The 12,723-nt window shown below is 42.7% G+C and overlaps 1 protein-coding gene across 2 annotated transcripts; it reads left to right on the top strand.

Moving 5' to 3' along the window:
- The first annotated feature begins 400 nt into the window (after positions 1-400).
- Positions 401-11,719, top strand: LOC137570507 (G-protein coupled receptor 55-like). 2 transcript variants are annotated; one of them, XM_068279186.1, is made up of 3 exons: positions 401-557; positions 4,477-4,719; positions 10,024-11,719. In XM_068279186.1, exons 2-3 carry the CDS (start codon positions 4,694-4,696, stop codon positions 10,988-10,990), a joined length of 993 nt encoding a protein of 330 aa, XP_068135287.1. In that variant the 5' UTR covers positions 401-557; positions 4,477-4,693; the 3' UTR covers positions 10,991-11,719. The 2 variants fall into 2 exon arrangements, with proteins under 2 accessions (XP_068135287.1, XP_068135288.1); XM_068279187.1 differs by lacking the exon at positions 4,477-4,719.
- Positions 11,720-12,723: the final 1,004 nt, after the last annotated feature.

Raw genomic sequence — 12,723 nt, 5'->3', positions numbered from 1 at the left:
TTGAAGAAAGACACTTGTCCATCAGGTACATGACATTATCATTCTCTGGAATAAGCTTAGGTGTCAATTTCCTATGCCGACCTTTTTTAACTTTTTTATACTCTGGAAGTTTTTAAGAAATTGGAACAAAGTGAAGATGTTTAAATGGATGTGCTTTGTTTTTTCCTTGCTTCCTCACACTGGACTGTTCTTTTGATTGTTTCCCCTGTGAATCTCCTGAGATTAATTGGAGTTTATAAACACAGTTTATAAAGTGTGCACTATTTCATCTTACTGAGCTTAGCAGACATGCAAGTACTTGTCAGCTAATCTACAGCTTCCTCCCACAGACAGGTTGGGTAAATTCTGAGGTAGCAGCCAAGTCACACAAACATGACACAGAACACATGTAAAAGTCATTTGCCATGCATTGCAGAAGACTGCATGCAGGGGAAGTGGTTATGTATGATAAATGATGGCACAAAATGCCACATACAAAAAATAATCTTCCACTTTGTCATTGATTCTATCTTGTACATCTCACCATAGGAGCCAGGAGCCTCTATAGCACAATTACTGTAAGTATACATTTCTGCTTTATAAAAATAATTTTTACTTTCCCCCCCCCCTGTTTTTAGCACAACTTTTTTTAAAGCTTTGTTTTTGGTAAACTTTTTTGTTGATCTGGGGCCACGGTAATGAAAGAAAGCTTAAAATCTTCTTGTAATAATTTAGAGTGCTGTTTACAAATCATTGCTGTCAGTTACTCCTACCATACATCGTGGTATTATTTTCTTAACACCCTCTTCTACTTTCGCTATGGGTTAACCAGAAATGCTTCTGAAAGTGTTTGACATATAAATCAAATGAAAAATCACCCTCTAATAATATCTCTGCTTAGTTTCATTAGTCCCATTAATTGCTCCATATCTCCAAAATTAAAGCAAAAGGTTGCAGAACAATAAAGGATGCTAAATATAATTTTGCCTTTTTATATTCAGAATAGTATTTTTAGTAAAAGAGGTCTGTTATAGCCTCTTGTACTTTCCTAGCGGTTCTGGGTCACCACCATAAGCTTTCTGGTTATTCTGTAAAACTAGGATGAACAGTAAAATACAACAAATAGCAACTAAAATGTAGTAGGACTTGGAAACATGCAAGAATATAGCAATTGAGGAACTCCAGTGAAAATAATGTAGTAAAAAAAGTGCTTCATTTTTTACCATAATTATGTATAAATGATTTAGTCAGTGTTTGCTCATTGTAAAATCTTTCCTTTCCCCGATTTACATTATGACATTTATTACATGGTGACATTTTTACTGTGGGCAGGTTATGTAGCTGCTCCTAGCTGTTTTGGCTGTTAGAGACAGCTGTAAACAGCTAATTCCTGACTGTGAACATTGTTACATTGTGGCAGTTTGCCTAGAGTACCGCGGTCCCAGAGCTTCTTGTGGGAGGGGTTTCAGCACAAAATCAGTCATACAGCGCCCCCTGATGGTCTGCTTGTGAAAATCATTATATTTCTCATGTAAAAGGAGGTATCAGCTACTGATTGGGATAAAGTTCAATTCTAGGTTGGAGTTTCTCTTTAAAGAGAACCTGAACTGAAAATAAAAAGTCAAAATAACCATACACAGGTCAAACTAACATCCTGTGTAGTCTACCACTTAATCTCTTTCTCCTCTCCTGTGCCCCATTTGTCCACTGTTATCAAGGGAATTCTCCGTCCTCCATTTTAAAAATGGCCATTACCCCATAACAGCTTCCTGCTCAACACACTGTTAAACTGTAATATCACGCACTTGAGCCATAGGGAAACATGGACATTACCTTGCACAATCAGTTGTAACTGACAGCTGCTGATATATAACTGACAGCAACTGGTATATTTCAGTTCTGACAAAATATTGTCAGAACTGGAAGGGATCACTGTAAGAAGAAAATAGTGAGCTTCTGAGAGGAACTTTCAGCGAGGTTAGTATGTAATATTCATTGGCAGCTACGTCATGTATTTATTTTAAATAATTTTATTTGCTTCAGGTTCCCTTTAAGCGAGGTGCACAAATGCAAAAATAGCAGAAATCTGGACATGACCCCTCGGTCTCGGGCCGAGTTCTTTATAGTTTATCGCTAGCCTATAGTTCTACTATGTTCCGGAGCTATGGAGGGGGGAGTAAGGCGATGGAGTGAGTGGGGAGAGGGAAAGACTATGATAGATTCTCGGCATCCCCCACAGGCTGCCTCTGTGGAAAAGTCCTCTTTAAATATTGGCTGTTACGCCAATGGGCTACCCTAACATTGGGACTATACACCTCCTCCTCTCAGTTCTTCTTCCAGGAAGAGCCCACTCTGAATGCCACCCCTTTTTACCAGGATGCCCACTAATGTGGAGAACCTACACATCAGACTATATGCACATGCCAATGATGAAAAATATTGGTTATCCAATTACAAAAATGAAAACTATAACAAAGACTTGGAGGCTTGTATGTGCAGGACAGATATTTTATAGACAGGGAAGGAATAGTTGTATGTGTAAACAGACAAATGCCCTGTGTTTTGTTTTGTAATGTTTTCTGTGTGCGCTTGTCATGCTTTTTATTGTTTTTTGAGTATTATATCGTCACTGTGCTCAAAGCACTCGTTTTACTGTAAGGGGTACTGAAATGAAGCAGCTGACAACCAGCATTTTATAGAGAAAAGTAAAAGCAGCAGGCTGTAGGCAGCTTAGGCATTTTTTTTTTATTACTATTATTATTTAGGCTCGGTCCACACTTGTCCAGTTGAAGATCGGATCCATTTCAAACTGATCAGTTTTTCAAAATGTTGTCCTTTTGTAGCATACATTTCGTTTAAATTCATGTGTGTTTCTATTGGATGATGTTGAGGGGAGGAGCAGGCAGTAGGCAATCCGTTTTTGCCTCTGTTTTGTGTGCAAAAGTTCTCTGTGTAGAGAGAGGGAGATCCGTTTTTGTATTGCCTTTCATTGCCTCCGCGAGTACCCGGGGTCCTTGAAAAACCTGCAAATCTGGACTCTCCGTTCAGTTTTTTTACCCAGTTCCCCCGAATCGCCCACAGGTCCATTTTTACAGTGTGTGAAGACGGCCGGTATTTTTAACATTAGTATACGTGACTCCAGTATTGGTCCGGGCCAAAAAATGGTTCCATGGATGCGTTTTTAAAACAAGTGTGAACTGACCCTTACTGTATTTATCTAAATCTGTTTCCCATGAGATGGCGTGCACCTATATCAGGTGGTGAAATGCTGAATGCTTAGCTGCATTTATTTAGTTATAGAGGCAGCTTATCCCTGCCATATCCTGATAATCGAATCAGTTCACCTCGGCCAGGGGCTCTGAGAGCCGAGCGCCGAAGCTGGGCGCCATCATACCAGCAATGCTATGATGTGCACCCCACCTATCGGTAATTAGGGGCTCTGGTGGCTGCTGGACCCAGAATTACATCTCCCTCCGAGTTGCAACAACTCGGAGGCGGAATAGTATTTAACGCCGCCTCAGAGTTTGGCGGCAGCAGGAAGAGCCGTCGTTCGGCTCTCCCCGCCCGAATTGAGCAGTGCCGAAATAATATATTTACTCCTGATAATAACAGTTATTAGGCACCTAAGTCATGCACCCCAAGCCAACTAAGTTTAGGGGGAAGACATCAGAACTTTTCAGGAGAGCAAGATAAAGTGAATCACGTTGTCATTGGCCAATCTTCTGACTGCCTATAAGGGGAAGAAGCCCCTGAAGGCCGGAGCATAACTACAGGGGAGCAGCCCCTGTGACTGCAGGAGGGACCAGAGCAGTAAGGGGTCCCCCAACTACTATTTCACTCCCTCTGATAAAGGGGTCCATCCTGTGGCTACAATTATTATAGGTGTGAAGATTATCCACACTAGTTTTCCGACCCTTGCAAGATGCCTCCCTGGGCTGTGAGGGTCATGAGGGTCACCAGGGGTAGGCAAGGAAAATAATGTGAACATTGGGAGGCCCCATCAAAGATTTGCTGAGAGACCCTGTGATTTGTAGTTACGCCCCTGCCTGGAAGATTCCTTTAGGGCCCGTTCAGACTGCAAAACGCGGACGGCCACGCATGCAGAACGCAACACGTACGAACGCACGCCATCCGCGTTCGTATGCGTTGCGTGGCTGATCCCATCACTGAAAAGTGAATGGGATAGCCGCGCGTTTTTGTAAAATCTGCGTGCAGCATGCGTTCCCGGACCGCACAGGTCCGGAACGCATGCAGTGTGAACATCAGACAGTGCACTCTATGCACTGTCTGATGTCCTGCGTGTCGGGCCACCCGCACGCGTTTCCAAAACGCGGCTGGAAACGCGTGCAGTCTGAACGGGCCCAAGTTGGCTGTGTTTCCAGTTCTTTGGAATACTACACTGTATTGGTGCTCCGGGTTACTTGTGTCCTTTATCTAATTCTCTGTAATACTACACTATATTGGCTCCTGATTTATCTGTCTTTTTTTCTATTTCAGTCCCAGCTTCCTTTGAATTTTATTCGCCCATTACAAAGTAAAAAAGTACTAAAAAGAAAGAAGAAAAAAGTCATATCAAAGTTAAAGCGTACCAAAAATGACATGTCACACCATGAGTTTGGTAACCATTGGTACATATAGTACTCCACCTGCTTAGAACCTGCCTGTGTCCACTTTTTATTTTACTGCATTAAAAGAATTAACACAGCAGTGTTACATGTATGCAAATAAAGCAGTCCAAAGGTGAGTGGAATATAAAAAAGAAGCTAATTCCTTTTATCTGGATGAGCAAACATTGCTGATAACAAAAGAGAGCTAAATACACTGGAGTATAGGTAACATTGACTTGGCTGTTGTGAAGACTTCAGAGTTAAAATGTAACCCTTTAAATTGATAATTGCAACATGAGGCTATGGGGAGCTTTCATTTTTGGTTGCTGCTACACGTACAATTAATGATCTCAATATTTTCAGTTCAGGTTTGCTTTAAGTTTTTTTACTAATAACTTTTTCAGAGTTATTCTTTACTTTTACTTGGTAAGTGATGAAAAGAACTTCTATAGAGAAGCTGACAAATAGATAGACAAAGATAATTCATGGGGTGCATCCTATACAATAAAACCTAACTGTCCCTGCGTCATCCTTCTTGTCCCTGGCTGTGTGTCCGGGGGTTTTTTTGTACTGTGCATGTGCGCAGTACACACAACCGTTGGGACAGGAGGTCAGGCAGGGAGCCAGGCGGATGGGCGAGCGTGCGTGCGCGGTGGAGGTGCACGAGTGCGTGTGCACTTACTGGCGGTGGCAGCGGTGGCGTGAAGAGACCTAGAGCCAGTTATTAAACAGGCTTAGGTCAACTAGTTTTGTGAATAAGGCTCTGTTCCCACTTGAGCGGAGAATGAACATAGCCTATGGGAGTAACACATCTGCCCCAGGCTACATTCATACCATCAGAGTGGACATTACACTGCCCGCTTCCACTGATCCGGTGCAAGTGGGAACTGAGTCTTAACCTCAATGCATGAAATTACTTTATACCACGTGTTACAGTTACCTCTCACCTCAAATACAATCCCTCTTAATGAGGCCTGTATACTACTAACAGTAGACAAAGGAATGCACTATAGTATACTAGTGAGCAGCACGGTGGCGTATCTTGGCACTCTCGCCTTGCAGTGCTGGGTCCCGGATGTAATCCCAGCCAGGGCACTATCTGTACAGAGTTTGTATGTTCTCCCTGTGTCTGCTTGGGTTTTCTCTGGGCACTCCGATTTCCTCCGACATCCCAAAAACACACAGATACATGAATTGGCTTCCCCTGAATTGGCCCTAGTCTATGATACATACACTTCACGATATAGACATATGACGACTATGGTAGGATTAGATTGTGAGCCCCTCTGAGGGACTGTTACATGACTCTGTACAGCACTACAGAAGATGTTGTGAACAGAGAAGCAAGGCTGTACACAAACTGCACCACCAAAACTATTCAGAAAAATACAAATTTTATTGAACATCAAAGAACCATAAAAACACATAAAAGGGGGTCCTAAAACCCACTAAGTCAAAAACCCATTATAAAGACACACGATAATGCCATAATAAATAATGCTTCACCTCAATAAAATGAATGTAGCCTGAAAGAACAATACACTTTAACCTGAGGCTCAAGATAAGAGTCCCAAGTAAAGAATGGAGACCCGGGTCATGCACTGGAAACAGTTGCTAATAAAGTGTGAATAAAAGGAAAAATAGATGGGTGAAAAAAATCAATCACCTAACGTGCAATAAGGCATATGCTCATAAACATGCTAGTTAAATAACGTGATGCAAACAATGAGATGATGGTGAGCAGGTATACAGCTGGCTAACATGTGAATACCAAATGTTATGGCATACTGTACCGACCAGGGACTCCATGAAATGAAGGGTAATAATCTCAGGTTGAGGGAGGCATGTGAGGCTCCACGCGTGGCGTGATCTCTATGATCACTTCATCTGGAGCTTATTACCCTACATTCCGTGGAGTCCCTGGTCGGTACAGTATGCCTGGTCGGTGAAGCATTATTTATTAAGGCATTATCGTGTGTCTTTATAATGGGTTTTTGACTTAGTGGGTTTTAGGACCCCCTTTTATGTGTTTTTATGGTTCTTTGATGTTCAATAAAATTTGTATTTTTCTGAATAGTTTTGGTGGTGCAGTTTGTGTACAGCCTTGCTTCTCTGTTCACATTACTCTTATTTCTGTACCTTGCACGCCATTTTTTTTATATATGGGTGTGCAAATGCGTCAGCTTGTTGAACTACAGAAGATGTTGGCGCTTTATAAATAATAATAGTTGCTTTTATGTTTATTGTGTAGGGTTTTCAAATATAACTACACAGTCAGATAGTGATGGGCCTTGAGTACAGTCTAGTAGTTTTTGCCCAGTAGCCTAGTCTGCAATGGCTATAGTTAGTTTAATAGTAACTTTCCTTGATTTAAAAAGTTCAAACATTAACCCAGGTCACAAGGCGGTTATTAAAATCTATGCCCTGTCTTGAGGCTGTTGTTCCTGCCAGGGCGCAGATTTGACTCACCGCGATCCCTCCTCAGCTCACTTGCCTTGCTGTGGGTATGACAGGAGAGCTCTGTGATTTGGTCAGGAGCCGATTTCATTGGCTCCTGACCATGTCATTAATGTGAGCCAATCTCATCGGCACACATTGATCACAGGGTCAGAAACCAATGAAATTGGCTCCTGACCAGTTCAGAGCTCTGCCGTCATAGAGATGGCAGCGTGGGTGGGCTGAGGTGATGGGTGTGTTGCGACAGTGGCGGCAGCGGGAATTCAGTGCCGCGATTCATTTTTATGCACCGGTTTCTGGTACCAGTGGTCTCTGGTCCTTAAAGAGAATCTGTACTCTAAGATTCTTACAATAAAAAGCATACCATTCTATTCATTATGTTCTCCTGGGCCCCTCTGTGCTGTTTCTGCCACTCCCTGCTGCAATCCTGGCTTGTAATTGACAGTTTTAGGCAGTGTTTACAAACAAAAAACTTGGCTGCTAACCAGCATGTGATAGGCTGAGAGAAGCTCAGTCTGTGATTCATACAGAGTCTGCAGGGGGCGCGGAGAGGGTGTGTATAGCTTCTGCCTATCACAAGCAGAGCAGCACATTCCGGCCTGAGTGCCTGAGCCCAACAAAGCTTACAAAGGAAAGAAGATTAGATTGCATAATAGAGATAATACAGCCACTGTGCAACTAGGAAAGGCTGCAGTAAGACAGACCACATTAGAACAGGTATAGGGACTTATAGGATAGAAGAAATAAGGCTGAAAATGTTGTTACAGAGTCTCTTTAAGTGGCCAGAGACCGCTGTTACTGAAGGGGTTAAGCAGTAGTGTATTATTAATCAATAAAATATGTAGATTCTGAATGTGAGATACACAGAATGGAAAGCCTCAGGCTTAAGGGGGCTACACATGACACAGTTTTTTATATATTTTATTTCAATTCAATTTTTCTGAAATGAAATCTGACTTATGTATCACATTAAACATGTGCTCAATGTTTCAAGAAAAAAAATAAAAAAAAATGCTTGGCTTTATAAAGTTAGGCATTCACAATCTTTAATATACCATTCAATTTTTTTTTAAATGTATAAGAATTTGCCATGGCCTCCAATCGTAAAATATTGGGGGGAAAAAATGGAGAAGAGGGGCCTAGACTTCTTCCTTCCTTCTCCTTGACCATCAAGCCTCCCTCCTGTGCTCCACTGGCTCTGCCACTCAGACCTACAAATCAGCACAGCGGTAGTGATGGCGTTTACCTATTCCCTCGTCTGGTTTCTTCAACGCTCTCATTGCAGCCACTAGGTGTCACTATCTTCTCTGATCTCTGCCTTCCTCTCGGTCTGACGCATGTGACGTGACACGTGACCCCTCCCACCCAGGCCACAGCTTTTTCAGTCTGCACAAATCGGGCCGGAGGTACCTGTCCATCCCGACCAAGACCACAAGACGTAGGAACACTTTTTTCCCCATGGCTGTTAGACTCTTGAACTCTGCAATTTTCACAAACGTCCCCCATACCCGTCTGCTGACTTCCATCTGACCCTGGCTGATACTGCCCTGTTCACTATATTGCTAGAGGTCATACTAGTATTACTGTTTTCATTTTTCGTAACATGTTGCTGTCTCTGTAAATCTGTGTTGTCTTACTTTCAATGTTGTATTACTTTCACTGTGCCATATCTCTGTGCCAAATCCAATCCGGGCATGGTCCGGCCGTACTTGGCGAAATAGAATAGAGTATAGAGAAGCCAGTGACACCTAGTTGCTGCAGTGGGAGTGCTGGAGACATCCAACAGGGGAAGAGATAGGCTACATCACTGCTGCAGGTCCGTAGGTCTCAGTGGCAGAGCCAGAAGAGCCGGGCCCCCTTCTCTCCACTGGGTGCACAGGGGTAAGGGGGGATCTAATTGTAGGAAGGTGGAAACCCTTAAAGAGAGTCTGAAGCGATATGTCTTTATTTCATAATCCTTTCATTATCCTCTTCAGCAGTATAAGCCAAGATGATTTGCCACATCCCCGCGGCCGTCAGAGGTCTTTATCCCTCCTGAAATCCCCTGGGCAGAATCCTCTGTTACTTCCTGGAGAAGGCAGAGCTTTGGGCTGTAGCTCTGCCTCCAGTCCATTCAATCACTGCTTATCACCGCCTCTCCCCGCTCCTCTCAGTCTTCTTTCACTGAGAGGGGCAGGGAGAGGCAGCGATCAATGGTGATTGAATAGACTGGAGGCAGAGCTACAGCTCATCTTTGAAAGTCATAGGATTTTGTCCCGGGATTTGGGGGGATAAAGACCTCAGACGGGCAGCCGTGGGGATGCAGCGAATCATCTTGGCTGATACTGCTGAAGAGGATTATGAAATAAAAAGAGGTATTTTTGATCGCTTCCGAGTCTCTTTAAAGGTTCACAAGGAGACCAATCAGGTGCAGCTACAGGCCCGCAACTGCGGTTCAACCAGGGCCAGATTTACCATAAGGCACTGTAGGTATGTGCCTACAGGTGTCTGATGATAGAAAGATGGCTCACTCCCCTCCCCGAGTGCCTCTCTCCCTCCTTCCCTATGCAGAGTCCTGAACGGAGTGTAAATGAGAGGTTACTCGGCTCTTGACATTCCACTGACCAGATCTCCCTTCAGTCGGGGGCACCTCAAGTTACCTAATATTTGGGGCTCCTCTAGTAGCTACTTAGGAGCAACTGTAGCTACCTACGATGGGCAAAGGAAGTAAGGGAGAAGTGACAGCTGGGCCAGCCAGCACACTTGTGGTACGGTTCAGAAGGTGTTTGTAGGTTCATGGCGGGCGGCGTCTAGGGTTCCAAAACATCTGTGCCAGTAGGCTCCTGTGATTTAAATCCGGGCCTGGGTTCAACCCTCATGTACACAAGTCTTTGCAATCCTTTGCTTACAAATGCAGGTCGCCAGTCAGGGATTAGGAGTTATGTGGTTAGAGTTGTTTGGTTAAAAAAAAAATGAAATGTCTCATTTTGTCTTGTAACAGAATAATGACTATAAGCAACAGTAGCTGCTCTGAGGTGAATGTCACTTATGTCATGAGCATTGTCCAGTACGTAACCCTCATCCCTATATTCATACTTGGTTTCATCCTGAATGCCTTCGCCTTGTGGTTCTTCTGTTGTTCCATGAAAAGATACACAGAAACTTCGATATACCTAATAAATCTGGCCGTTCTGGATTTTTTCCTTGTTCTGTCTTTACCCATAAAGCTGCACTTTTCACAAGAAGGAGTCAACGTGAGCAGCAGTGTGTGTGTCTTCCTTCAGTCCCTCTACTTCACAAATATGTACGGGAGCATCTACACCCTCATGTTCATCAGCGTAGACAGATATGTGGCCATTATCCATCCTTTCTGGGCCAGGGTTCTGCGGTCTCGGAAAAAGACTTTGGTTATATGCATCATTATTTGGTTGTTTGTGTGGTGTGTTGCTCTATATACCTTCCGCTTTGAAGACCAGGCAAACGTTACTTGTTTTCATAACATGTCTTCCCACACCTGGAGTACTGGCATCATCGTGTCTGTCGAATTATTTGGATTTCTCATCCCTATGACAGTTATCATGTATTGTTCCACTCAGATCGTCAGGACTCTGCTGGTTCCTGTACCTTCTTCCACCAAACAGGCATCCAAGGCCACCATCATACGGATCATCATTTCTAACCTGGTGGTGTTTCTTCTCTCCTTCTCCTTCAGTCATATGGGCATCTTCCTGCAGTTTCTGGTCAGAAGGGAGTTTATTACAAACTGCTCAGCCAAAAGACATATCAGCCTGTTTGTACAGGTGGCACTTTGCATTGCCAATTTTAACTGCTGTCTGGATGGTCTTTCTTATTACTTTGCATGGAAAGGATTCCTGAACAGACTAATTAAGAATTCCACAAATGTGACACTAGTGGACAATACTAACACGTGTGTATACCAACCAAAGTCCACAAATGCACAATTTTAAGAATGTGAGCCTGGATTAAAGAGAGCCTGAAGTGAAAACAAACTTATGAAATAATGAATTGCATGTGTAATATGGATCATAAATAGAACATTAGTAGCTTATTTTTAATATTGCATCAGAGTGTCACAGTTGCAGATTTGAATCTGCACTCTGCCTTTTAAAAAAGCAGCAGCTGTAATAACCCTTTGAACTTCTCAGTACTAAAACCTTATCTCAAGCTGTCTCTCACTGTTCCTCAGCTTTTCAAATTCTATTTACTTTTCAGGAAACCAGACTGCATTTAGCAAACTGTTGGAGTAATGGACTTCTCATAAAATCTTAGTACGGCTAGTACCATATGTGTATATGTGTTTATTTGGTCATGTCACAGGTCACTTCAGGTACACCTAAAGTTTTACCTGCCTGCAATAGTCTCCTTTCTTATTTGATATGATCTGGATCAAGATGGAAGCCTCTAATGAAACCATTGAATGAAGTGCCTACATTTACTTATGCTAGCAAATGTTCTTCTATTATGCTTAGCACATGATTAATGACATACTAATTTACCTGACTTGTTAAAATGTGGTTGAAATATATGTGCGACTTGAAACTGAACCCATCCAAATGTAAATGATCCAATTCCACACTGCATATAAATTGCAATTTAAATTTGCATACATTTTGTAAAAAACATTCAATTCATTTATTGTCTCCACTGCTTATGTGTGTATTAAAGTGAATCAGAGACCAAGCATCCTCATGTATTTTACCATATATATCAGTGGGAACATTATAGAAAACACCTACCCTGCTCCCTGTTTCATTTTTCACTGTTCAGCCTGCTTCTAATTAGCCATGACAAAATTCCTGACTGAGCATTCAGTCTGGCTTTGCTCAGGAATCATTATAGCTGAGTCATTATAGCAGAGCCAGAAGGGGGCAGGCTTGGGCTTGAAAAGACATCAGAGAAGACAGACTCAGCTATAATGATCCCTGAGCAAAGCCAGACTGAATGCCCAGTCAGGATATTATCAGGGCTGATTAGAAGCAAGCTAAACAGTGAAAAATGAAACAGAGAGCAAGGTAGGTGTTTTATGTAATGTTCCCACTGATATATATGGTAAAATACATGAGGGTGCTTTGGCTCTGGCTCACTTTAAAATAGTGTTTAGCTTTGTTCCATGTATTCCTGAATACAGAACTACAGTTTTGAAGGTTTGGGGCTGTTTTCTATGCTATTGCTAACGAGGCCAGGCAAGAGATAAGGTATCCTAGAGAGCCTATGTCAACACAAATTGCAGATGTGCGAGAGGTTCCATATGTCCATCCCATAGTTCCTGATTACTATTATTGTACAAATTTGCATAAAGACAAGCTAAAAAGTAGGTTAAAATAAATTAACCACTTAATGACAAGCTGACTTATAAAAACGTCCTGCTAGAGCCTCTTAATGGCTCCAGGATGCTTTTCTAAGTCAGACGGTGCTGGTGCTGCTGCTGTGCACGTGCACGTGCAAGCGAAATAAGTAAAAAAAAAAAAAAAAAAAAACACCAAAGTAAAAAATACACCTTTATTTCCAAATACTATATTGTCACCATACTTTGTACTAGGGACATGATTAACCTCTTGCCGACCGCGTCACGGTGATGGGCGTGGCGGCAGCCCCAGGACCGCCTAATGCCGATTGGCGTAAAGTCCTGGGGCTCTGTATTGCAGGAGATCGCGCGCAGGCTGCATGCGCATCTTCTGCT

This window comes from Hyperolius riggenbachi, chromosome 4 (genome assembly GCF_040937935.1).
Source record: "Hyperolius riggenbachi isolate aHypRig1 chromosome 4, aHypRig1.pri, whole genome shotgun sequence".
NCBI lineage: Eukaryota > Metazoa > Chordata > Amphibia > Anura > Hyperoliidae > Hyperolius > Hyperolius riggenbachi.
Note: the sequence above shows the minus strand (reverse complement) of the source record. Positions and strands in the feature narration are given on the sequence as shown.